Raw genomic sequence first — 25,512 nt, 5'->3', positions numbered from 1 at the left:
CAGGCACCTGTGACCTGCCTCCCTCTTCCTCACAGACACCACTGGATAGCCAGTGGCGGTGGCCGAAGCCTGGAACGGCCGTCCCCTGCACATCACTGGGAATTAAGGAAGTAAAGAGAGCAGCACGAAGCAGCTAGCAATACCAGCGCCTTGATACCCTCACGGCTGATTTGCACGCTTTATAAATCCTGATTGGTTGAACTTTCACTGTGTATAGTTCAGCAGCCTTTACTTCCCTTACGTCACTTCCGGAGCACAGGCCACAGCTGACTGCTTTTCAAGTGAAGGTTAGAGTTTAGTGCACTGCTGTATATTAATATATGTACAGCATGTGCAGGATATAGGGGTGCACGTGCCCACACGCCCCGGCCCATTCTCCCGTCTCATTCGGCCTTGTACAGATGTGTGAGCGCCATGTGATGACGTTCTCTCCCGCCCATTCTCTTTCTCGTCCTTTGGCCGACGTCGAAGAAACAGGACTCCAAGGGAAGGAGAAAAGATGGTTTGTTCTCGATGTCCTCTTGTAGGGCACGTAGGGGTGTGTGAAATTAGAAGTGTATTTAAGACTGTGTGAAATGCGCATTTGCGTAACTATCTGACATGTCTGGAAATATAAGGAAAAATACATGACATTACACAAACTGGAAAACCAGCAGTCGGCGCTATATTTTAGTGCGAAGTGCGTCCTCGTGCCCATTTTGGACACAAAGGCATATTTCGTAGTAAAACATAACCCAAAAAGCACCAGCACCGCCAAACGCAGTTGCAAGTATTTTGGTCGCTTGAGTCGTCCCCCTCCGCTGAATTTTTGCTACGATTAGTGCGAAACCACAGTATGTGGCGTAATAGCGTTATTTTGGAAATGTCGCGTAACAACCATAACGCGCAATTACGAAATGAACGGGACAGGTGAGTGAATGCAGTGTGGCCCACCTGGAATTGTTTTCGTGACACATGCGCAAGAGACTGGTCGCACTGCCGCGCCGCAGACGCCCACTGCCTGTACTTCCAGGGGGCAGTTATGCCCCCAGTTCTGTGTGGTGAGTGCCCCTCCCGTGCCGTGGACGGGTTCTGTCTCCTTGTTGGTGCACTCCTCGGCCTTCTCCTGTCAAGGCCCACACCTGCACTGACTCCTGCACTGCACATGGTCTTGTGGGTCCCCCCCCCCCCAATCATTAGGACAGGCTCCACAGCTCCGCAGCCTGCACGGAAGTGGACAGGCCACCGACACATTTCTCTTCTAGGGGGGGACGGTGAGCCCTGGTGGCACTCTACACCTGAGGGGTTCCCTAGGTGACTACATGTGCAGTTGTACTAGGGTGAAAGATGGCTCTGTGAGTCGTGCAGAGAGAGGGCCTTGAAAGTGGAGCGCCTCGACGCCGTTTACCAGTTAACCATCAGGTGTTAATGAAAAGACTTTCAGAGGCATGCCCGTCGCTGCTTAGTGCGAGGCCACGTGCTCAGCCTTTGTGTGATCTTGGGCACACTATAAAACTGGTTGCTTGGGAGGGTTCCGCTGCAGTGTAATGGTTATTAGATTAGCTTTAAGTAGAAGACGGAATGTATTTAGAGAATATATCTGCGTTCTTTGTGCTGGGAAGAGATTGCCGCAGGCTCTTGGCAGATTCTATTACTTTCAGAAATTCAGATTCTTGAGCTGCTGGCTAATGAAACGCTGACACATGGATTAACCCCAGAATTTTGCTTCCATTCACTATAAAATGTAACACGCATTACATAAGCTGTCAAAATATCATTAGCGCTCAGCAGCTCCGATATTGCACCATTTAAAACCAGACTATTTACAACTGAAGGCTTCGAGATGACTAACATATAAAAAGATATGCAAACTAAAAAGGACGCCTGGCCCTGTTCTGAAGTGTGTAAATGTATTTTGTATTTTTTTTTAAATAAAGTGTATTGCATGTTAGCATATGTGTTACATTAAACTGCTTGAGTGACTGACTCCGCCGCGGCCACTGAAGTGCGCCCTGGGTACCAAGAAGAACTGCACTGAGGTGCACAGGCCAGTGCACAGGAGGGTGCGGCGGGGTGTATGGGGACAAGGACCGCAAAGGAAAGCAAGCCCAGGCCCACCTTTTGGGCGTGAGTGTCACGCATTGAAGCACAACTGCACACATTTGTTGACTGCCTCGCACTTTCCTGCAGTCTCTCTAATTTGGTGTCAGTTTCACTTTTGGATGCACAGTCTCACTCATTAGGCGTCAGCCTCACACGTTGCTGTAAATTCTCACTTACTGTAAAGTCTCACTTCTAGAGGACAGTTCCACCCATTTGTCGAATGTCGGACACTTTCCTACAGTCTCACTCAGTTGGTGTCAGTTTCACTACTTGCTGCACAGTCTCACTCATTAGGCGTCTGCCTCACACCTGGCTGTAAGGGCTGTCTCACTGCAAGTTTCACTTCTGCAGTACGACCGCACACATTGGTTGACTGTCTCACACACTTTCCTGCGGTCTCACTCACTTGATGTCAGAATTGGGTGCAAAATGTCACTCATTTTGTGTCTGTCTCAGAGCTTGGCGATCAGTTTCACTTCCAGTAAGTTTCCCTTCTTGGAACACAGTCTCACAAACCTTCTTAAATCTAGTTTACAAAAAGTAATATCTCGGTTCTGGGCCTATCTGCGTGGATGTGGCATATTGTGTATTTTGTATTTGTTCTGCTTTAATATCTGCTTATTTTAATAGTTGAAGCTACACAATTTGTTAGCCAATTTCCTCTGAATAGTGTGAATAATTTTTTTAAAATTATTTTTGAGCGCCCTTTCAGGTGCGGTGTATGCTCTTCTAGGCGCTATCTAAAACCAATGGCTATTTGAGGTCTGTCAAAGCATCCCCCTAGCTAGGGCTACAGGAATGAAGCAATCTTGCAGCCAGGGCCTTTTCCGCTTAATTATCGACTTGTTAATAATCCACCATTTGCTGCATAACCAGCAGATTTTAACCCAACAAAATATTTGTTCCTAGTTCACACAGATGAAAATTTACTAAAACCAGCAAAGGTTGCCTGGTCACCTTTCTGTCGCTAGTTGCTGTATTTGGGCGCTACACTGGTACTGATGGGTTGAAACTTTGACCAGACAGTGTTAACATGTAAAAAACAGAATGTCGGGTGGATAAATTAATCGTATCACAAGAAGTGTCACATTATGCCGCATAATTTAGTAAACCCTGGGGCACGTGGCCCCGCCCAAGGCTGAGTTGCAGAGGTTGTCGCAGATTCAGTCTGTACCCCAGAAAAGCTGGTCATGTTCTAAAACCTTTAACTCTCTCTTTTCAGCTTCAGAATGATGAATGTGCGAGTCTGCGCCGCCTGGCAGCTCCTGGTCGCCGCTTCTCTCTTCTCCGTGGCCGTGCTGGGTAAGTCTCTATAAGTCCTTTTTATTGTCTTAAACTACAAAAAAAAATCTTACATTGGCGGTGTCTGTGAACATTTGCAGTCCGCGGGAAGTATCCTGATCCGGCTTATAAAAGTTTAAACAGGCTGACTAACTCCTTTCAGTGACTGATGCTCAGTGAAGTCCTCTCGCGTGGCGCGCGGGAGCGGAAGTGCCCTAGACGGATGGACCCCAGGCCCAGGCACGTACCCAGCATCCTCTTCCGGCCCACACCGGAAGGATGCTTAAGATCCTGGTCTTTCTAAAGGCCAGCCACCGAGGACCAAGAGGTGCCGGGCTCTGAGGGCATCAGGTTGGCATCAGTCTATAGTGGCAGCGGAGTGGCAGGCCATTACCTGGTGCCCTCAGGGGGGGGGGGGGGGGGCTTTGCAACATATCCCACAATGCATTGCACAGGTGGCAGAGATGTTACCTCTATTCAAACCTCTCCCAAGAGTATCCTGCTTCAGAATATATATAATGGCAAATGTCTTCTACGTTTTAGAGAGAATTACACAGGCCTTAATGGCTGCAGGAAGATTTTTCCAAAAACCCACCCATTGTATAAGGCTCTCAGGGCTGGGGCAAGTCAGTCATATGATCAGAGCATTGTCTTTGTATGGGGGGGCATGGGGCGCTAGCGGGGCTGCTCACAGCAGCCACATAGGGTTGTGCTTTAGAAATACCTAAATAGTTGAAAGTAAATCGTTTATATGAGTTGAACATGATCCCATCTGAGGGGACAACCCCTTCACGTTATCCAGGATTGAGGGGTGATGGGCTGCTGGTTCAGCTAGACTCTGTGGTGTCTGATTTTTGGGTACTCGTTAGCTTTGAGCATGTTTGAGGGAAACCTTCCTCCTTTCAGACCTCAATTGGAATTGTATCCACTGCGGGACGTGTACTGTGAACCGTGGAGCTGCCTGGCCCAGGTGAAGCAGGCAGGCTCGTGTAGGTTTGCATAATTCTCCAGGTGATGCCATCTGCAGATTTCTGCAGAGACCAGTCAGCACGAAGGGTTATTTTCCAACTTTCCCCAGGTTTCCCTTTACTGTTTCCATACTCCCCCAGTTAGTTCACTGTGCCACCGTCCACAGTGTTAGCCGTGCACATAGTATGCAGAGTCCAAGCTGGATAACGTGGCCTAGCCGGGGTCATAGACTCATTCCACCTCCTGATCTGGAGTGGGCGTAACTTGTGCATTTGCTGTAACATAATTATGCAAAATTACAACAACATTTTGTGAGATTTCGTGCAATTAGGCGAGTAGGGTATCCCAGCGTTGAGCACTATTTTCTTAGCGCAAAATGCACCTTCACATCCAAAATGGACCCACCGATTCGTACTGCAGTAAGAAAATAGCGCTAAATGCAACAGAGCATGAACAGAGACTGTCACCCGCTACATTCGTTGTTCTTGTGCTCCTGCGGTGGGACTTTTGTGCTTCTAGATCACTCATCGTTATGCCATCAGACTTAATTGCAAAATTATTGGTAATTTCACATCAAAAGAGTAACGCGTAATCACCAAAATTACTCCAGTTTCATTGAACTTTTGCCCAGGCCTGGCCTGCGTTGAAAAGAGACGGCTTCGGCGCAGGCCGGACAGCGGCAGCGACAGTCTGACATCTTCTCGCCCTCAGGCCTGGGGTTTGCAGCCACTTGATCCCTTCGGAAGCCATTTGGATCTTCTGGCTCTTCATCCTGGTGAGGACGTCATCACAAAGCTTAGAGCATCCTTTAAAAGATGTCACCCACCTCTAAGGAGGATCTGGCCTCGGTGCCTCAGATCCTGGACTCCTGGAGAACTTGCTGTTGTACCTGACAGTGCATGTGGAAACAGGCACAGGGGGCAGCCAAACAGGTGAAGAACTATGAGGACATCTTCCTAATCCGCCCCTTCAAAAAAAAAAAAAAAAAAACAATAGATGCTTGACGGGCAGCCCTGACAAAAAATATCTTTGTTGTTAGCTTATCTGCGCGCAACATTTTAGGGTTCTGTGAGCAACATGCTGCCCTTGAGCTACACACCTGGGACCACTGTCCTAAATCATCTCTGTAGGGAGCGGGAGTCTCCCTGTGTCCCCCAAAAATCACAAGCACGATGCTTGTTGGGTAGAAACACTGTATGCAGAATTCAGGTTACTGTGAAGTAACGCCACGTCAGTACCGCACAATCATGAGTTAAACCCCAAGAAATACACGACCAAGTGGACCCAGATTTACCGGTCGTAAAACCACATGGAATTACCAGTTGACTGGACTTTACCACCTGCTCTGAGAAGGTAGTAAATACTTGCCAGGCCTCTGTTGGGGGTGGCAGCAGAGGGAGTGGCGGGGGTGGAGAGGAAGCAAAATTCTAGAAGGGTGGAGCTCTTCCCCCACCCGCCAAAAAATAACTGGACAGAAGCTATTTGCTGCTGCAGTCAAAGACTCTTGTGATTTTTTCCGAGCAGAATTACCATCCTGGAAAATCAGGTCCAGTGTTCCAAGAATCGGAAAACCAGGTGCAGGATTACTGGCCCAGTGAGAATCAGGCAATTTCGATACGGTGATTCCACTCCACAAGACTCATAATCATGGCCTAAAGTCTGAATTCATTGCCTGGAAAGAAGAGAACTGTTTTCTTCTCTCTGCCTTTTTATGGTCGAACACGCAAAGCACTCTGTCCCTGGTGTAATCTCTCTGTGGGCTTTTAACCACACCCACGTCACACCTGTCACTTTCATTGGTTCGTGGGTTTGCCTTTTAAAATTTGCTTTATTTCATTAGTGAAAGGCATGCATACGCCATGCCTTTTCCGGTGTTTAGCCCTCCTCGAGCGCACTGGCCAACTACTGAAAACATACGAAGCTCCATGTTTGCCGCATGGTTTCTGGACTACTTTTTCTCTTTATTTCGTAGGCAGGTTAAGCTCGCTGGCAGTAGTCAAGCGCTATGCATTACATCGACCCTATTACATGGAATTGCACTTTTGCCAGTTACATGGATAATTTCACTTTTGCCAATACATTTCACTGCAAGTGAACTTCTGTTTCCTTTTGTGTGTCTGCTTCGCACTCATGGCGGCCATCGGCCCAGCCTATGTGAAACTGTTTTACTTTTCATTTTCAGTTTATGTGGCAAGAAAACTATGGTTAGGAATTTACAATGCTAACAGCTCTAACTTGAGCAAACTCGAGACCCATTGCATTGCAAATGCTTGTTTTTTTTAATTGATGCAGCACCAGAGGGTCCAGAATAGTCTGTTCTGGTTCTGCTGCGCTGAGCTTTAGAGCTCAAGTGGTGTCGCACTGTAGCCAAGGCTTTGTTCATATTTTCCAGCTGAAAAAAATATAGATTTCGAAACTGCATGTGGGCGAGAAAATTGGAATGGAGCTTTAGAAAATAGGACAGGGAATTCTCGTTGAAAGCAGAACAACTGTTCATTTATCCAGGGCTTTTATTCCTTGTTCTTTGCTCTCGCGGAAGGGGGAGAGGGTTGCGGGGGGCAGAGAACTCTGCAAACAACCTATTTCAGAACAATCATAACAGAAGGGGGCAAGGCAACAGAAAGGTGCCAGGGGAGAGAGCAGGCGAGGCTCCTCCCTGCAAACCTGGAAGTAGTGAGTGGTAACATGTATTTTATAAAGCGCGAACATGACCCAAGAGTATCAGATACTGGAGTATTCATGGGGTGGAGCCACATGTCACGACTGCCGGGTTTACTCGTATGTCAGGACTGACTCAGACCCAGCCCTGGCGGCCTTTCACTGTAACTGTCCTTTTGTGACATAACCAGGCTTGCTGGAATTATTCGATTTGGTAGTTGCTACATTTTACTGACAATTTTTGGATTTGCTGCATTCGCCACACAATCCATCATCTGTTGCATAATCTGGAGGTTTTGGCAAAAAAATGTTTTCTAGTTCATGCAGCTCAGACGTTCTTTAAAATTGGCAACACGTGTTGTTAGGGAAACATCACTTACAACGCAGCACATGCAACGCAATGCATTTACCACAATGCCTTTTTCATGCATATGCGTTTACTACGCATGGCTTTACCACTCATGTCTTTACCACAAATATACCTTTACCACACATGCCTTTACAACTAAAGGCATGAATGGTAAAGGTGTATGAGTGGTAAAGGTTTTAAAGGTTAGTACAGGTAAGTATTAAGTGGTTTGAGTGTGTATATATATATATATATATATATATATATATATATATATAAGAGTTTGAGGGTTTAGGGGTGGGTATGTGTTTTAGTGTGGTAAGGGGAAGTTTAGGGTGGGTATGGGATTTTGGTTGGTAATGGCATTTTTAGTGTGGGTATGGCTTTTGGGGTGGTAAGGGAATTTTTAGGGTGAATAGGGTTTCTGGGTGGAAAGGTGTATATATGTATATATATATATATATGTGTCATACTTACCTCTTTTCTGTTTACTACACATACGCCTTTACCAACCATGCATTTACAACAAAATTTTCATGGTAAAGGCATATGCGTTGTAAATTTTTTTTATTGTAAGTGCATGCGTGGTAATGACGCATGCATTGTACTTACCGCGTGGTAAAGGTATGCGTGGTAAGTGCGTGCGTTGTTCTGTCATACAGCCGTATTGTTGCACAGCGGAATATCCTTCGCATAGGTTGACTAGTCACCTGTCTATTGCTTATTTCTGTGTTTTGGTGTCAAAGTGGTACTGAGGTGAAACCTTTGACCAGAAAGTGTTAATGTATAAAAATGTCAAAATAACGAGGTAGTCCTAACACGAAGTGCGCCTCATCACACAGCTTAATTTGCCTTTCCTGCCGCATAATTTAGTCAACCCTGCCACATAATTTGGTCCTAATCTGCTGCATAATTCCAGTGACCCTGGATATTTAACCCATCTCCCTATATGCCCTCCTGAGTCCTTCCTTGTGACTGCGAATAAAAGAATTTGGAAACTTTATATACTGCATAGCACAATGACGCCACACATAGGTCAAAGGAGCACTTACCATGTATGAAGGAAGCAGGTTCTGGTGGTGGGAACACGAATCTGGGTACTGGTGTAGTAATAGTCCCTTTGTTTTCTACGACCAGTTGCGGGGTGGTTGCGGTGCGCAAGGGGTACATTTATTAAATGAAAAAAAAAAAAAAAAAACGTACCTGATCCGCCGACCCGCGCCGCTCCTCTTTCCGTCGTTGCTGCATGCACAGGCTCCCAGCCAGCCCTGCGGCCAATCCTGACGGTGCTCAGAGCAGCCCTGGGATTGGCTGGGAGCATCCAGCCAGGGTGCTCCCAGGCAGACTCTGAGCCTGACCTCTCGGACTGGAGAGAGCACACTGCGCATGAGTGTTTGGCCGGCCCGAGACAGCCGGCCAAACACACATGCGCACTGAGGGGAGTGCACAATGCACTTCCCTCATCCAGGTCACCCCAAAAGGCCCCGCCCCTTTCACAACAAAAGGATAATAAACATATTTCTGAAAGGTTTGCAGCTTCTGCTGCTGTCGGGGGTGGGTGATGCTCCTCCGCCCTAACGGAGGAGCCCCTCCTGTCTAGGACCCTGTCATTATTGAAACAGGAAGTGTCCCTAGGTCCCAGGCTTCATGGCGGGGAGACCTCCATCTTGGATTTGTCTTGCCATTTGGAGCTCGAAGCCTCGAAGCCCTTCTAGGACCGTCTCCCTCCATGCACGCAAACACACATCGCCTATTTTTCATAATTAACATCAGTTTCCCCCACACGGGCAGCACTGCCCTACAGAAGGGCCTTTAATGATACATAACACACAGCGGCCAGCGAAAGGTCAGCTCTCCAGCGCATCTCTCCGACAGCGGCCTCTTCATTAATCACTGCAGCCGGGAGAGGCCGGCCTCTCGCTCTCTAATCATTTTCACTTTATTAACTCTTGATTAGATAATGATTTTAAAAGCCATTTGCAATTAAACTTGCCAATTTGTAGTGTTTTTTGTGGCCTGTAAAGGAAATGCAGTTTTTTCAGGCTCTCTCGCGCTAAAGTAACAGTATAGTTTCTAGGATCCTCTTGTAGGTGTTCATGACTATTTCTGGCACTTTGGGGCTCATCAGGATGGTAAATTCAGAGTTCCGCAAGCCCGGCGTGCCTCCGAACCTCACTTCACCATACTACCTGGTGATGTCCTGTAAGGCCAAGTTTTATCCAACTTCCACCAGTTTACGAAGAGCCCAAGTTGCCCCATTGCAAGTGATGCTAGGTCATCCAGTCCTGTTTGTATGTCCATGATAGTACCTGTGATATTGACTTTCCTTTTGTAAAATTAAGCACAAAAATGCACTGTCTGAGGTACCTGCAACTGACACCACACAGCTGGAAGTCAGTGTCGGCAAGTTTTTGCAAGGGTTGAAGTTTTAAGAAGGTTGGCCGACTCGGTGTCAGCCAGGTTTGGTAACTAGCAGTCAGCACATTGTGACAACCCATTTTAGAGAACATTTGCAGCTTACTGCTAGCAGAGAATAGCAGAGTACTGCTAGTTAATGCTGTCAGCGGAACAGAGCCATGCTGCAGCAGACTAATGTCCGCCAAGCCGCATAAAGGAGAGCATTGGAATTAAGATAGCGCCTGCGAATAAAGTGCCCCTCCGCCCTAATTCACAAAGGCTGATATGCTGGCGCTTATGTTTGCTATGCCTCACTCCTTAATTTGCAAAGAATAATCCACAAATTGGATTTCGAGGAGGATTTGCATTTTTATATTGAGAGCTCAAAGCCACTTACACCCACAAAGCACATGCTTTGGAGGTAGAGTCCGACAGGAGGCAGTTACTAAGGCAACAGTTTGGAGGTGGATTGTTCACGCTTTGCCTTCTGTTGTGCAATTTCAAAGACACTGAAGCCTCTCAAGGCCTTTCGCACTGGGTAAATGGCAGCCTTTACTGTGTTGATATCAGACGTTGTCATGTGCAGCAGAGACTGGCCAGGCATCAACATGGTCCTCTTATCATACGTCCACGCAGGCGTTCCGAATGCATGCCCACTCAAAGATGGCGCCCTGTTCGACAGGGCACAGAATGTCCTAATCAAAGGGACTGTTTGGTTTCAGCCTTTGGAGGGCCAGCTTGGGTGTGTGTGTGGCTTAAGTGCTTCCCCTTTTCCACTGTGATACATAATGAAACTGAGATGTTTCTGGGGGATCCTGTGGAAGCGGGTCTTTGATGGTGTATCTACAGAGGGTGCGCTCCCTCCAGAAAGTTACTCCTTGCCCCAGTTCAGTGAGTTCACCCCAGGCCCCTACCTGCATTCACAAGACCCCTCCTTCCTTCACTACAGCAGACAACCACACAACAGTACAAGAGGTTGCAAACTGTGAACCACACAGGAAGATAGGCGGGGGAACCTAGCTTAAGGGTTTATTTCCAACTCCAACCACCAGGTGGTTGCTCAGCAGAAAATGAGGACAGACCTCCAGGAAAGTCTTCATGGAGATGCAGCAGGGTGGTGGGTCACGAGTACCTCGCGGAGGAACTGAATTTGGAACTGGTGAGTGATGGAGGGTGGGTCGTAGACGTGGCCGTGGATGCATGATTCTTGTGTACGTTTACATGTTTTCAATCTCCTACTCATTCTAACTTACATCTGATCAAGTCATTTCTGTACCACCACCACTTTGTAGACATGAAACTCAGCCATTACCTCGCTCAGCTGCGGCCTCGCATTTACTAGGTCACCTTGCCTCCTAGGGGGACCCTAGTAAATGCGAGACCACAGATCCTTTCCGCCATCCAGGGACGGGTGTGAAGAACAGATGTTTCAGTGACTGTATGTACCACCCATGTAACTGAGTCACCTGAACAAGCACCTTCTGTAGTCAAAGGAGCAAGGTCAGCACAGTGGGTGAGTGGAAAGGACTGGCTTGTAGAAACTGGCCTGGTGTGTGGTGAGCACCTGTGGTGTTATCACCTTATACCAGGTCCAGGTATCCCCCTCTCAATGAAGTGTAGGCAGTGTCTAGAAGCCAGGCTGTCTAGAGGTAGCTGTGGATGAGCAGCCAAGGGTTATCTAGGAGACGTGCAAAGCTCATGCAATACCACTGTAGTCACACAGCACTTACACACATGAAAGAACCACACAGTGTTACAAAAATAAAGGCACTTTAGTATGGTAACACAACTACTAAAATACTGTATAGGCAATACTCTACTAGCGGGTGAATGAACGCTCTATTATATACACAGTAATCAGGAATAGGCATAGAAAGCACTAGAAAACAGTGAAATGACAGAAAACAATAGAGACCCTAGGGGGAAACCAGATACCATATACTAAACAAGTGGAATGCGAAAGGCAGACCCCACCCAAGGAAGTGGAATCCGTAGAGGGGAGCTGGAGGAACTAGGAACCCCAAGAGGTGAGTACCAGAGTGACCCCCACTGCCCAAGCAAGTAGAGGTAAGTACCTGGTTTTCCCCAAAACCGACAAGAGGCTTTTTGGAAAAGGATTATGCAAGACCCAGCCAAGACTGGAAGAACCCAAAGGGTGGATCCTGACAGAAGAGGACCTGCAAAGGAAGGGGACCAAGTCCAGTTCAAGATGGAGTATCCGGTTGTGGCAGGAGCCACTACCCACCATTCTGTGGATGCAGGACCAGGTCGACGGTGGACGAAGAAGGTCAGCAGTGCAGCACAGGAGCCGAAGAGGAGTCCCAGGAGTGAAGCGAGTGATGTCCCACGTCGGCGGTCGAGATGCAGTTGGTCAGTGGTGTTGGAAAACCACCAACAAGTCTTGGCATTTTCAAGAGTCTGAGAAGAAGGTTTTGCAAGGGTGAGGAGGACCAGCAAAATCCAGGGGACTCGACCCAAGTAGGGGAGTCCAGGGTGACCCTCAGCAGCTGGGAGAGTCACAAGAAGAGGAGGCAGCCCCCACAGGTGACCCACGGGCAGCAGGCGCAGGAGGTGCAGTGAGGCCCACTGCACACATGAAGAGGAGTCATATGCCTGTTGGCAGGAGACTGTGCTTTGCAGGAGGGCGTGCTGGAGGCCGGGGCTACACAGAGCCTGAAGATCCCTTGAATGAGGAACAAACACGTCTTGATAGCTACAAGAGTCGCAGTGCACAGGTGTACTATTCTGCAAAGAGAGGTGAAGGCCTTACCATCTCCCAAATTGGACAGCTGGTAGAGAGGACCAAGGGGACCACGCCAGACCCCCACCTGTGATGCAAGATCCACGCAGCTCTGGAGGAGAGAAGATCCATGCAGCTGGTCATTGTCGCGGTTGGTGCCTGCAGATGCAGGGGAGTGACTCCTTTACTCCAAGGGCGATTCCGTCTTACTTCTTGTGCAGGCTGAAGACTCATTTCCCTCACAAGATGCGCTGCGGGAAGTTTTGCAGTTGCTGGAAGGAGCTGGAGAAACAATGTTGCAGAGCAGCGTCGTCTCTGAAGTTGCAGATTGTCAGTTCCTGGAGGGTCCAGTTGCGGTTTCAGTGCCTAGAAGATGAAGTAAACAATGCAGGGGAGTCCTGCTGAAATCTTACATGACAAATCTGAGGACCCACCCAAGAGGGAGCCCCTAAATAGGCCAGGAAGTGGGATTGGTAACCTAGCAGGGGGACCACCTATCAGGAGGGGGCTGTGATGTCACCGGTCTGATCTGGCCACTTAGATGCTCCTAGGGACCTCTGCCCACCTTGGATTCAAGATGGCAGAATCAAGTGGCCACCCGGAGGAGCTCTGGGCACTACCCCTGGGGTGGTGATGGACAGGTGAGTGTTTACTCCCTTTTCTTTTGTCAAGTTTCGCACCAGAGTGGGGACTGCGGGTCCCTAGACTGGTGCAAACCAGTTTGTTAGGAGGCCACCAAATGTGCCCTTCAAAGCATACTGGTGGCTTGAGGAGGCTACCCCTTCCAAGCCACGTAACACCTGTTTCCAAGGGAGAGGGTGCTGCCTCTCTCTCCCACAGGAAATCCTTTGTTCTGCCTTCCTCTGCCTGAGCTGGTCAAGCAGCAGGAGGGCAGAAACCTCTCTGAGGGGTGGCAGCAGTGTGGAAAACCCCAGAAGACTGGTATGAGCAATGCTGGGTGTCCTCTAAGGAGCCCCCGTAGTGCATGGAATCATACAATCAATACTGGCAATAGTATTGGGGTATGATTCCGACATGTTTGATACCAAACATTCCCAGGTTCGGAGTTAGCATTATGTAGCTGGACACTGGTGGTGACCAGTGTCCAGTACAGGGGTAGATCCGCTGGATCCCCGCCGACACCAGAAAAACCGTGACCCACGCCCTCGTCACGAGCCGCCTGGACTACGGCAACACCCTCTACGCCGGGACCACAGCCAAACTCCAAAATCGCCTACAACGCATTCAAAACGCCTCGGCCCGCCTCATCCTCGACGTACCCCGCAGCAGCCACATCTCCGCACACCTGAGACACCTGCATTGGCTCCCAGTCAGCAAAAGGATCACCTTCCGACTTCTCACCCACGCACACAAAGCCCTCCACGACAAGGGACCGGAATACCTCAACAGACGCCTCAACTTCTACGTCCCCACCCGCCCCCTCCGCTCCTCTGGCCTCGCACTCGCCGCCGTCCCTCGCATCCGACGCTCCACGGCGGGTGGGAGATCTTTCTCCTTCCTGGCGGCCAAGACCTGGAACTCCCTCCCCACCAGCCTCAGGACCACTCCGCTTTCCGGAGACTCCTAAAGACCTGGCTGTTCGAGCAGCGATAACCACCCCCTTTGTCCCTAGCGCCTTGAGACCCGCACGGGTGAGTAGCGCGCTTTATAAATGCTAATGATTTGATTTGATTTAAAATGGCCTCCCCGCACTTACGAAGTCTAGTGTGATGGAGCTGGAGTTCGTGGAGGCACCTCTACTCCTGCAGGGGTGCCCTCACACACAGGTACCTGCAACCTGCCCTCTGGGTTAGGAGGGCCTACCATAGGGGTGACTTGCAGTGACCAGTCGTCAAAGGGTGCATGCACCCGTTTCACACAGGCTGCCGTGGCAGGCCTGCAGACACAGTTTGCATGGGCTCCTAAGGGTGGCACTACACATACTGCAACCCATGGGGAACCCCTGGTGCCCCAAGGCCTTGGGTACTAAGGTACCATTTACTACGGACTTAAATGGGGGCACCAGTATGCCAATTGTGGGGTGTGCAAAGTCCTAAGCAACCAAATTTAGAGGGAGAGAGCACAATCACTGGGGTCCTGGTTTGCAGGATTCCGGTGAAAACAGTCAGAACACACTGACAACAGGACAAAAAGTGGGGGTAACCATGCCAAAAAGAGGCAACTTTACATGGCTTATACAAAAAAAATCCCATAATGCTTCACTCTGGCCTCAGATGAGCACAGCCTTCACCAAGGCCTCAGACCCTCCTTTCCCCCAAAGGGTGCTTGGAGCATTAGGGTGGTGCTGGGACACGGATACGGAAGCCTGAGTGCTTATGTATCTATAAACCAAAGGTTGCAGTCGTCTTAGAATGACTCTAGCCGTGTTCACCTAACCTACAAATAGACAAAGGCTGTCTGGTGCCGTTTGAAGCTGCGGGTCACCACAGTGGCCCTGGGGTTCCTGGAAAGGAGCATCAGCTCTTTGTACTGGCTCTGTAATGTGCCACACAATGTGTCACTGGATGTCCTAAACCTGCTTGTGTCCGGGTTCCTTCATGCTCCATGGGGACCAAAGTGAGGCAAACATCTGCTGTTCAAACTGGGCCACATGTCCCCATCCCCCTTCTACACTGCTTCCCCTCTGGAAGTCCAGGCCTGTTCAGATTACCTGCCAGAAGCAGAATGCACCTAAAGGCTTCCAGTGAGTAAACGCATTTTGTTTTGGCCCAGTCTTGGCTTCTCATTTGCAGATCACGCATCTACGGGAGAGTAACTCTCGCAAGCGCTCCTGGGGCCAGTTTGCATGCTTTGCACATTCCCAGGGCTTTGTGTTTGCTGTTACCACCAGTTCTGCGACTGTAGAACCAGAGAGACCACAACTTCTAGTGGGTGCTGCTTCAAAGATGGAGCAACCTATGGACAATATGAAAGTTCAGTTTGATGTCAGAGGTCAAAGGGCGGCGCCACTCGAAATGGTGCGGGAACAACCAGATCACACCACCAAGGCCAACATCCCTCACGCGTGGCGATGGAATCTTCCACCGTTCGCGATATGTTTCCTGAACCGCGTCCCCTCCCACAGCAATTCTTAGCACCGACCGCCACTTCTAGGCACCTCCTCTTTGCATCTGGTCTGCAGGTCCTTCGCTTTGTTTTACGCATGGGCATAATGGGAGGTGGGAAAGCCAATACTTTAATCAATACGTGAAATGAAATGGAACACACGATCGATACGTGAAATGAAACGAGGCATCCCTTGTAATCTAATAGGCTGGTTGTTTTCCTTAAACATTACAGAATGTTAGGCCGGCTTCGCGCTAGTACCCCTGTCCTCCCAGCCAGCCAGGCTCCAGGGGAGTGAAGGCCTGCAGAGAAACCTGGGGAGACTTTCACGCAGGTCCGTGCGTCTGGTGGCCAGAACTGCTGAGGTAGGAGCCCTGCGTGACAGTCACCTATTCCCCTGGGCCCAGGGTTGGACTGGCCTGCAGGGCAATCAGGCAGTGCCCGATGGGCTGGTCCACAGATCGGTTTGTGGACTTGTTTTATGGCCAGGTGGGACGGTTTTTACTGTTCATTTCTCTGACACTGAAACAAACATTGTCTGGAGCAAACGCACAAGTACCTTGCAAAATACCCATAGAGCACGTCTTTACAAGCTCAAAACTGGCCTGATTTGGAAATGTGGGCCACTTTTTCAAACATGCAGTTCAGAGGGGCCTTACAGACTGGTATTTCAACCCTCTAGCTGGTGGCCTCCTGGCTGGTAGCCTCTGTGGCGGCCGCGTGGTGGCTCTCTGTTCTGCTGCGAGCACTCAGTCTAGGGGTGCAGAACTTCTGAGGGGAGACAGTAAAGTTTTACAAAGCTGGCCACTTCCCGGAGACTCTGGGTGAAGAGTCACCGTAAAGGAAGTCTTGGACAAGGGTGACCAGCCATCGCAGATTTGCCGAGACGGTCCCGGTTTTTCACCAGGGGTCCGTGTAGATCTCTTTCAGTGAGGTTTGACTTCAAACAGTGAAGGCAGGTTTTTGTGTGTTACCTAGCAGACTAGCTAGCAGTTGTGGGTAGAGACTGATTTCATTACCATGTATGCTGCTGGGTATTAAAACTGACTTTTATTTGTTCCCCCTAGTGCCTCGTCTGTGTTTCTCTACTGATGAGCGCTGTTATTCTGAGCCCCTTGGATCATCTTGAATTTATCCTTCTATTTTTTGCAAAATGTCCCAGTTTTTGGCTTTCAAAATCTGGCCACACTATCTGCAGCTTAACTCCACATTCACTGTTTATTTGCTATTTTAGATTATGTGGTTGTATAGCGCACAGCTCACCAGGGAGGGTATCTTGGCGCTTTGGAGTCTGCGGCAGCCTCTTTATTCCCAACCCGCTAAGGACCAGTCTTGGTCTCCGTGATGTGGGTGAGGTCACGTGCACATCATTTGAGGGTCACCAGGGGTCGCAGCTGCGACCCCTGCTTTGCCCCTAGCAACCCCGGCACTGCCTTTGCGACCTCTGGCCTCAGAGGTGTCAAATTAGTGCCAGGAACACAGGGGCAGCTCTTCCTATGGACCTGGGTTGCGACTCCCTCTTTGTTTTCTGTCAAATTTTTATTACATTAAGTGAATAATAATATATAATTTACTATTAGTGTAATAAAAATGGAGTACAACCAGCTGGAATGGGCCCTTCGTAGCAGCTGAGGTAAGTAAAAAATGTTTTTAAATGTACATTGTGTGCGAGAGGTGTTTACGTGAGTGTGGATGTGTTGTGTGTGTAAGTATGTTTGTATGAGGGAAAGTGAGGTGAAAGGGCCTGTAATATCGGTGAATTGACGTCAGTGGTCACGTGGCCACCATGCGGGTGCGGCATGTTCCATACATCTGCAGGTCCTGAACCCCGCTGTCCGTGCTCCCCCTGTTCAGCCGGGATCCGGACACTGTACCAATATGTGGGGCTGGACATGTCCGAGGAAAGGCCGGACAAGCAGATCACACCAAGGCCAGCATCCCTCACGCGTGGCGATGGAAAATTTAAACATGGAAACGCACAAATGTCAAATTTAAAAAAATAAAGAAAAAACATCGATTACAGCGCCTCAGCCGCCGCTCCTGGCTATAGCACGCTGTAACCTTCAAATGTTAAAAGGTCGATTCTGAAAATACTGGTGCGCAGCGGAACTGGAGCCCGCCCACCTCCTGGAGAGAAAACCCCTGCGCCCTCTTCCAGGCACTCGAGGCGCGTGCACGCGCCCACCCACCCACCCATTCACTGAAGAGGTTTACCGGGCTTCACGCGCCACCTAACACAACACTATCCTTAAACAGGGGTGTGGGGGCGTGTGCAAACCAATGAAACAAAACATGTGGCAAGCCACGTGCCACGAACAAGCACAACATTATCCTTAAACAGAGGGGGGCGTGTGCAAACCGAAGAAGCAAAACATGTGGCCAAGCCACGAACAAACACAACATTATCCTTAAACAGAAGGGGGGGGCGTGTGCAAACCAATGAAACAAAACATGTGGCAAGCCACGTGCCACGAACAAGCACAACATTATCCTTAAACAGAGGGGGGCGTGTGCAAACCGAAGAAGCAAAACATGTGGCCAAGCCACGAACAAACACAACATTATCCTTAAACAGAAGGGGGGGGGGGGGGGGGCGTGTGCAAACCAATGAAACAAAACATGTGGCAAGCCACGTGCCACGAACAAACACAAACTTTACACACTAGAGAAGCCCCTGCCAGTGTCGCACCCATGGCATGCCTCCCCCTACGTTAGAAGCCTTTAGTAATAAACTGAGAGGTTCACACTGACCACTCACAGCGCGAGAGTCCAAGAACAGCGCCGAGAGGTCACCCGGGGCACGGAAGCGCTACGGTGACGTACATGTGGGTGAAACGAGCAACACAAAAGGTAACAGCACAAACGGACAGGAGCACAGGCACAGGTGCACGCTGACAAACGTGCAGGAACACAAGCACGACCACACGTTGAGATTTCCACAGACTCACAAGCCACCTTCACGCAGACGCACACACAGTCCTGGGAACCTGCCCGCCCACCACAGTGACGTTCAGAAGAGCTGTGTGCCTCCCTGCCACGTCAGCCTGCAGCCCCCAAACCATCGCTAAATATCAAACTTCTTAAAAAGTAAACGTAAAAAATGCCTAAACCCTTGTTTGCCACCGGCAGGATAGCTGTGCCACCGCTCCTCAAAGTCCCACGGGTGGAGGCCGCAGGCACTAGCCAAATACCACATAATAATGTGTCTTTAAAAATGTGCCTCATGATTTAAACGTCACCCACACTGGCATGCTGTAGTGTCCATTGTTATATTCCTCGAGGTTTCTAAAACCTAGTTGCTAATAATAACATGGACCCGTTAGTTAAGTTCAGCTGTTCACCCACTATTAACTGCACAAGTTTTGTGAAGTTTACAGTTTTTCACAAACTTTCCCGGAATTCTTATAAGTGGCACCCACGCGACCATTAACTCACATAACGTCTGTGAGAAAGCGTGTCGTGGTGATGAGGCATTAACCGGTGTTTGACATCGGTCACCGTGATCCCTACACACCGTCGATCGCCCCGGAATAGATGTGTGGGGCGTGGTGACATCCGCAGACAGGAATGATGATGTGCACGAGACAAGAGCTGGATTGTGGCAGGTGTGGGAGACTGATACACCGGACTGTGGCACTCCCCAGCTGTTATTACAGGACACTCCATCACCGGTCCCGCGAGGGGACGTTACCACAGGCCCAGGACCCCCAGTGATGGATCCGGGGCTTTGTGACATGCACAAGTTATTATTTCACAGCACTCTCTCGTGAGTTCCAGAGAGGACATTATTGCCTGCCCAGGACATCAGTACACAGTGTTATCACTTCAGCCAGGATTGATGCAAGAACCGTCACGCGCATAGGAGGCACTTGTGGGGCTTTGTAACATCTGTGCTAAGCACAAGGTGGCGTGGAGTCTACAGGGTGTTTCTACAGGTCTTACAGGTGTCAGCTGCTGACAAAGGCGTTGTCACTTGTAACACCAGAACAGCCTGTACTGATATGTGGAACAAGACCTGGAACTCCCTCCCCACCAACCTACGCAAGACCCAGGACATCCTACCATTCAGAAAGCACCTAAAAACATGGCTTTTCGAGCAGTAACCGGCCACTGCCCCCGCGCCTTGAGACCCTACCGGGTGAGTAGTGCGCAAAACAGTAATGCAGAATTACACGAAGTTAAGAACACAGATGTCTATGACAGATCACCTCCCCAATTGGGGAGGCATGGCGTTTAGGACCCGGGGCCACCGCCACCCTGGCCCTGTACGCCAACCCAGCGTTGCTGGCCAGGGGAGTTCCACCCTCTTGCCTCGCGAGACGGGGGGCAGAAGCTTGAGAAGATGAAAGAATTCTGGGGGGCGCAAGGGAGGCGTGTCACTTCCGGCCAGCAGTGCATCCCTTGGGGGGGGGGGGTATTTAAGTATCCCCCCCGAGTAGGCTTCAGCCTTTCTTGTGGATGCGGCGCAGGCAGCGGGGCGCGGACTGTTGTGGGCCCTCATTGGACGGATCCTATCCTTCAAGCGCGCAGGCTTTTTGGAGGCACCCGCCCTGGTCCTAGGGCCCACCATTCGTGCAGCACCAACCCCGAGCCCCCGTCGTTCCTCGGAGGCCGCGGCCGGATCCTTGGTTGGGTGTCACAAAATGATGACTGATTAATAATTTTGATTTACAGGTTATGTGTTGTGTTTTTTATGAATTATGATATGATTTAAAGAATCTTACACAGTGTGTATTAGATGAGTGTCATCTGATAATAAATTTTCCCAGTTCCAAAGACAATCAGACTTCGTTGCTTTACGTTTGGCGGGTGTTGGGGCGGGGGTCTACTGGGGCATCCGGGTCCTACAGGGCGTTCTCCTGTGTACGAGGCAGTGGTGGAAGGAATCACAACGTAGAAGACAGTAGTACACACACATTGTGACCTCGCGACAAAGGTTTCTGCATGGCCTTGTGCTTTGTTCAAGGCAGGAGTAAAGAGCATTACAACATCGGTGACAGAGTTCACTAGATGACATTGTGACGTATACAAGGCAGGAGTCGGGGCGTTACGACTGGTGACAGAATTCGCTACATGGCCTTGTGACATATACAAGGTAGGGGTATAGGGTGTAATAACTTCAGTAATACGTTTCTAGAGGGTACTGTGGCATATGTATACAAGCTAGCAAAAAGGTCACTCTGTCATGATGTCACACAATGACATGCTTATGGGTAGGAGTCCAGGATAATATGATGTCAGCAGATGGCTGATACCGGGTATTGTGACACATAGAGGCTACTCTACAGGGCACGATTATGTTATCAATAATGCTACGTGGGATACCTTTAACCTTTCTGTTGAAGAGGAGATCCTCAAAACAGTGATATCAATAAACCCTCAAACCACTTCAGTGATCCTCTGCGCCCCAAACTCATCGAAGAACTTAGATCGTCCACATTCCCACTTTGTCCTAAGATTGTCAATGCCTCCCTCTCCCAGGGCACGATTCCTGACCGCAGAAAGATAGGACAGGTTACCCCGAACCCCCAAAAAACGAATACAGACTTGTTTGACCCTATTAATTTCCGTCTGATTACCACCATCATGACACCATCAAAGCTACTAGAGAAGTGCGTACACCTACAACTCTGCAACGACATCGAGCAGTTTTAGCTCCTTGAGCATTGCCAATCTGGCTTCAGAGCGGGTCGTACACACAGCTCTACCGCACATTGTCGATGACGCCCAGAGGCTATTTGATCGGAACGATCTGTGCCTGCTCCCTCCTTAGCGTTTGATACTGTCAAACATGACAGCATGATTGACCTTGAGAAAAGGATGGGGTTATCTGGTCCCATTTTCAGCTGGTTTCCCTCGTTCCTTCATAACAGAGCTGAAAGAATTAAAGTCAATCAAACCCTTCCGGACATTACTCTGGTCTCGATTGGAGGGCCCCAGGGATCCACACTGACCCACACTTTTCAACTTGTTCATGGAACCCCTGACCAAAATTCTGATTCTCTCAAACATAAATTACGTCTTGTAAGCTGAAGATACACAAGTGAACCTAAAAATCTCATCAGAAGATACCAAGACTCTTCATCAGCGCTCTAGAGAGAACCCAACAATGGTTCACCCCAATCACCTTATGCTAAACACACTCGGGACGGAATTTCTCCTGCTCGCCCCCCCCACAACCACTCTGCCCCCATAGAAGAATGTCTCACAACATATAACGCCCAACTGCGCCCCACGTGTTGTTGACTCCACTTGATCACTAGGCATAACATTGGACAAATACCAGACTATGCAGGATCACATCAGTGCAACCACCACAGGAGCCAATCACCAATCTAACCCTTGGTGCCCGGGTGATTGTCAGTTAGCAGCCCAGTCACTACTTACCTCCTGTTTAGATTACGGGAGTGATACTCTTGCAGGATTACCTAAAGCTAGGCTGGCTCCGTTAAGGCTCATCACGGGATCCAGTGACCACATTACACCAGATCTAAAAGATCTCAAATGGCTCCCGTTTGAAGCAAGGGTTCAGCTGATCACCCCCTTGACCACAAGGCTCTTCATCGTAACAGTCCCTTCTACCTGGCAAAAAAACTAGAACTATCGGGTGTGAGTCGTTCCCTAAGAAGAACTAACTCTCTACTCTTTAAGCCACAGAGGTTCAACTAAAAGAAAACTTATAACCCCTGCTTTTCCGCCCTTGCTCCGAGAATATGGAACGCAATACCTCCTGAAACCAGATCTACCCCCTCAACTACCGCCTTCAAAAAAGAAGTAAAGCTGCTGTTGCTAAATATGAACCTTTATCAGAAGACCTGACGTCACCCCGCAGGACTCTCTGACCTTTAGACATCTCTGGAGCCGGACTCCATTAGGCCCTTTGTTACATGGCGCCAGTTTGGTTTCTTGCTTGTTCTGGTTGCATTCGCAGGGTCGGATTGGTAAGGCAGGCAGTGGCCGATGGGCCAGTGTCCTAGATGCAGCCGTGGGCCGCTTTTTAAGGCCATGTGAGATTGATCTGTGCCTGTTCAGATGCTACCAGCGGCCCAGTGGGGTCTAAGCGGCCTTTCTGGAGGCCTTGTTATCTCCCCTCTACCGGCAGGACAGGAGTCCTCAATCCCAGCCCCCGCTGGCCCGGCACATTGATACAAAAAGCTAATTTGGGCCGGCTACGGGCACATTAATGTATGTAGATTAAGCAAGGATAGCTGGCAAGGTTTGCTTTTTTTAAAATCTCATTGGAGCTAAGAAAACAAAAGTTATATTCATAGATCTTGACAGCTAGACAGATCATTCTGTTTCTCTTTTTTAGGACATGTCTCTTTCAGAGAACACCCTTATTTTGTGATTACTTCAAGCACTGAAGCAGTGCTATGCGAAAAGGCATAATCCGCAGTTGTGGGCCACTTTTTTGATAGGGTGCCCGGGCCTATTTTTCATCCCAATCCAACCCTGTGCATTCGTATGCTTCACTTGTGAGCTGTTTTTACAGCGCTCTGATACCCGTACGGGTCATGTTCGCACTACATAAAACTCCCCAACTAAATAAATAAATACTGCCCCAATGCCATGTACTGTCCATTGTAGTAACAGAGCATTATGACATCAGCCGCGACGTACAGGGAGTATTGGGTCACGTACGCTTCATTACAAAGGTGCTCCACAATATCTGGGCTGATATAGCCTCTTTGAGCTGCAAGGTAGCGATGCAGAGCATTGTGACGTCAGCGGTGACGTCCAGGAAGTACGTCAGTATTATAGTGCCCGTCAGTATTATAGTGCCTCACAGTACTTAGGACTGATATAGCCACTTTGAGCTGCAAGGTAGCGATGCAGAGCATTGTGACGTCAGCAGTGACGTACAGGAAGTATTGTGTCACGTACACGTCATTGTTACAGTGTCTCACAGTACCAAGGGCTGATATAGCCTCTTTGAGCTGCAAGGTAGCGATGCAGAGCATTGTGACGTCAGCGGTGACGTCCAGGAAGTATTGTGTCACGTACACGTCATTGTTACAGTGTCTCACAGTACCAAGGGCTGATATAGCCTCTTTGAGCTGCAAGGTAGCGATGCAGAGCATTGTGACGTCAGCGGTGACGTCCAGGAAGTATTGTGTCACGTACACGTCATTGTTACAGTGTCTCACAGTACCAAGGGCTGATATAGCCACTTTGTGTCACAATGTAGCAGTCCAGAGCACTATGACGTCAACAGATGGTTGAATCAGGTGACACGAGGATATGTCGCTTCGACACGTACAGAGGCGCGCGAGTGTCTGTCATAGTGACACATCACCGGAAGTGCATCCTCCAGTAAACACACTTTCACCTTCCCATAGCCACACTGCGCCTCAGGTGCATCAGCTGCCGCGGAGGCTTCTGGGAGGAGGTGGGCGGGGGGTCGGTCCCGGCAGATTGATGGAGGGGCAGACAGCACCGAGCTATCTCCCCCAACAGAGCGCTTATCACAGAGAGATTTACAGAGGGAGCCCTTCAAGTGCCCACCCCGCCGTCCTCCCCCCCACTGAGCTATCTCCTGGGATGCGGGGTTGTAAATGTTTATGTGCTTGACACTGGCGGGGAGTAAAGGACCACCGACAGGGGTTCAGGCTGGCAGGCAGGGCTCGTAAATCCCCCTCGATGGAGCACTGTCTCACTCCTTTGATGATAGTCTCACACCTCGCTGCACAGTCTCGCTCCTTTGATGATAGTCTCACACCTCACTGCACAGTCTCACTCCTTTGATGATAGTCTCACATCTCGCTGCACAGTCTCACTCCTTTGATGATAGTCTCACACCTCACTGCACAGTCTCACTCCTTTGATGATAGTCTCACACCTCGCTGCACAGTCTCACTCCTTTGATGATAGTCTCACACCTCACTGCACAGTCTCGCTCCTTTGATGATAGTCTCACACCTCACTGCACAGTCTCACTCGTTGGTGTTAGTCTCACACCTCACTCCTTTGCTGTTAGTCTCACACCTCACTGCACAGTCTCACTCCTTTGATGATAGTCTCACACCTCACTGCACAGTCTCACTCGTTGGTGTTAGTCTCACACCTCACTGCACAGTCTCACTCGTTGGTGTTAGTCTCACACCTCACTGCACAGTCTCACTCGTTGGTGTTAGTCTCACACCTCACTGCACAGTTTCACTCGTTGGTTAGTCTCAGCCCTCACTGCACAGTCTCACTCGTTGGTTTTAGTCTCACATCCTGCTGCACAGTCTCACTCGTTGGTGTTAGTCTCACACCTCACTGTACAGTCTCACTCGTTGGTTTTAGTCTCACATCTCGCTTCACAGTCTCACTCGTTGGTGTTAGTCTCACATCTTGCTGCACAGTCTCGCTCGTTGGTGATAGTCTCACATCTTGCTGCACAGTCTCACTCGTTGGTGTTAGTCTCACATCTTGCTGCACAGTCTCGCTCGTTGGTGATAGTCTCACACCTCACGGCACCGTCTCACTCGTTGGTGTTAGTCTCACATCTTGCTGCACAGTCTCACTCGTTGGTGATAGTCTCACACCTCACTGCACAGTCTCACTCGTTGGTGTTAGTCTCACACCTCACTGCACAGTTTCACTCGTTGGTTAGTCTCACACCTCACTGCACAGTTTCACTCGTTGGTTAGTCTCACACCTCACTGCACAGTCTCACTCGTTGGTGTTAGTCTCACACCTCACTCTACAGTTTCACTCGTTGGTGATAGTCTCACACCTCACGGCACCGTCTCACTCGTTGGTGTTAGTCTCACATCTCGCTTCACAGTCTCGCTCGTTGGTGTTAGTCTCACACCTCACTGCACAGTCTCACATCTCACTCCTTTGCTGTTAGTCTCACATCCTGCTGCACAGTCTCACTCGTTGGTATTAATCTCACATCTTGCTGCACAGTCTCACTCGTTTGTGTTAGTCTCACACTTCGGTTCACAGTCTCACTCGTTGGTGATAGTCTCACACCTCACTG

General features: G+C 49.5%; 1 protein-coding gene across 3 annotated transcripts in view; it reads left to right on the top strand.

The window, feature by feature from the left end:
- The window catches only part of NCAN (neurocan), a 388,051-nt gene that overhangs the window by 70,676 nt on the left and 291,863 nt on the right, over nucleotides 1–25,512 (top strand). For all 3 annotated transcript variants that reach the window (XM_069216521.1, XM_069216522.1, XM_069216523.1), the window contains exon 2: nucleotides 3,305–3,384. In XM_069216521.1, the coding sequence (XP_069072622.1) occupies nucleotides 3,312–3,384 (73 nt within the window). In that variant the 5' untranslated portion in view covers nucleotides 3,305–3,311. The remainder of the gene's footprint in view (nucleotides 1–3,304; nucleotides 3,385–25,512) is intronic.

This window comes from Pleurodeles waltl, chromosome 12 (genome assembly GCF_031143425.1).
Source record: "Pleurodeles waltl isolate 20211129_DDA chromosome 12, aPleWal1.hap1.20221129, whole genome shotgun sequence".
Classification (NCBI taxonomy): Eukaryota; Metazoa; Chordata; class Amphibia; order Caudata; family Salamandridae; genus Pleurodeles; species Pleurodeles waltl.
Note: the sequence above shows the minus strand (reverse complement) of the source record. Positions and strands in the feature narration are given on the sequence as shown.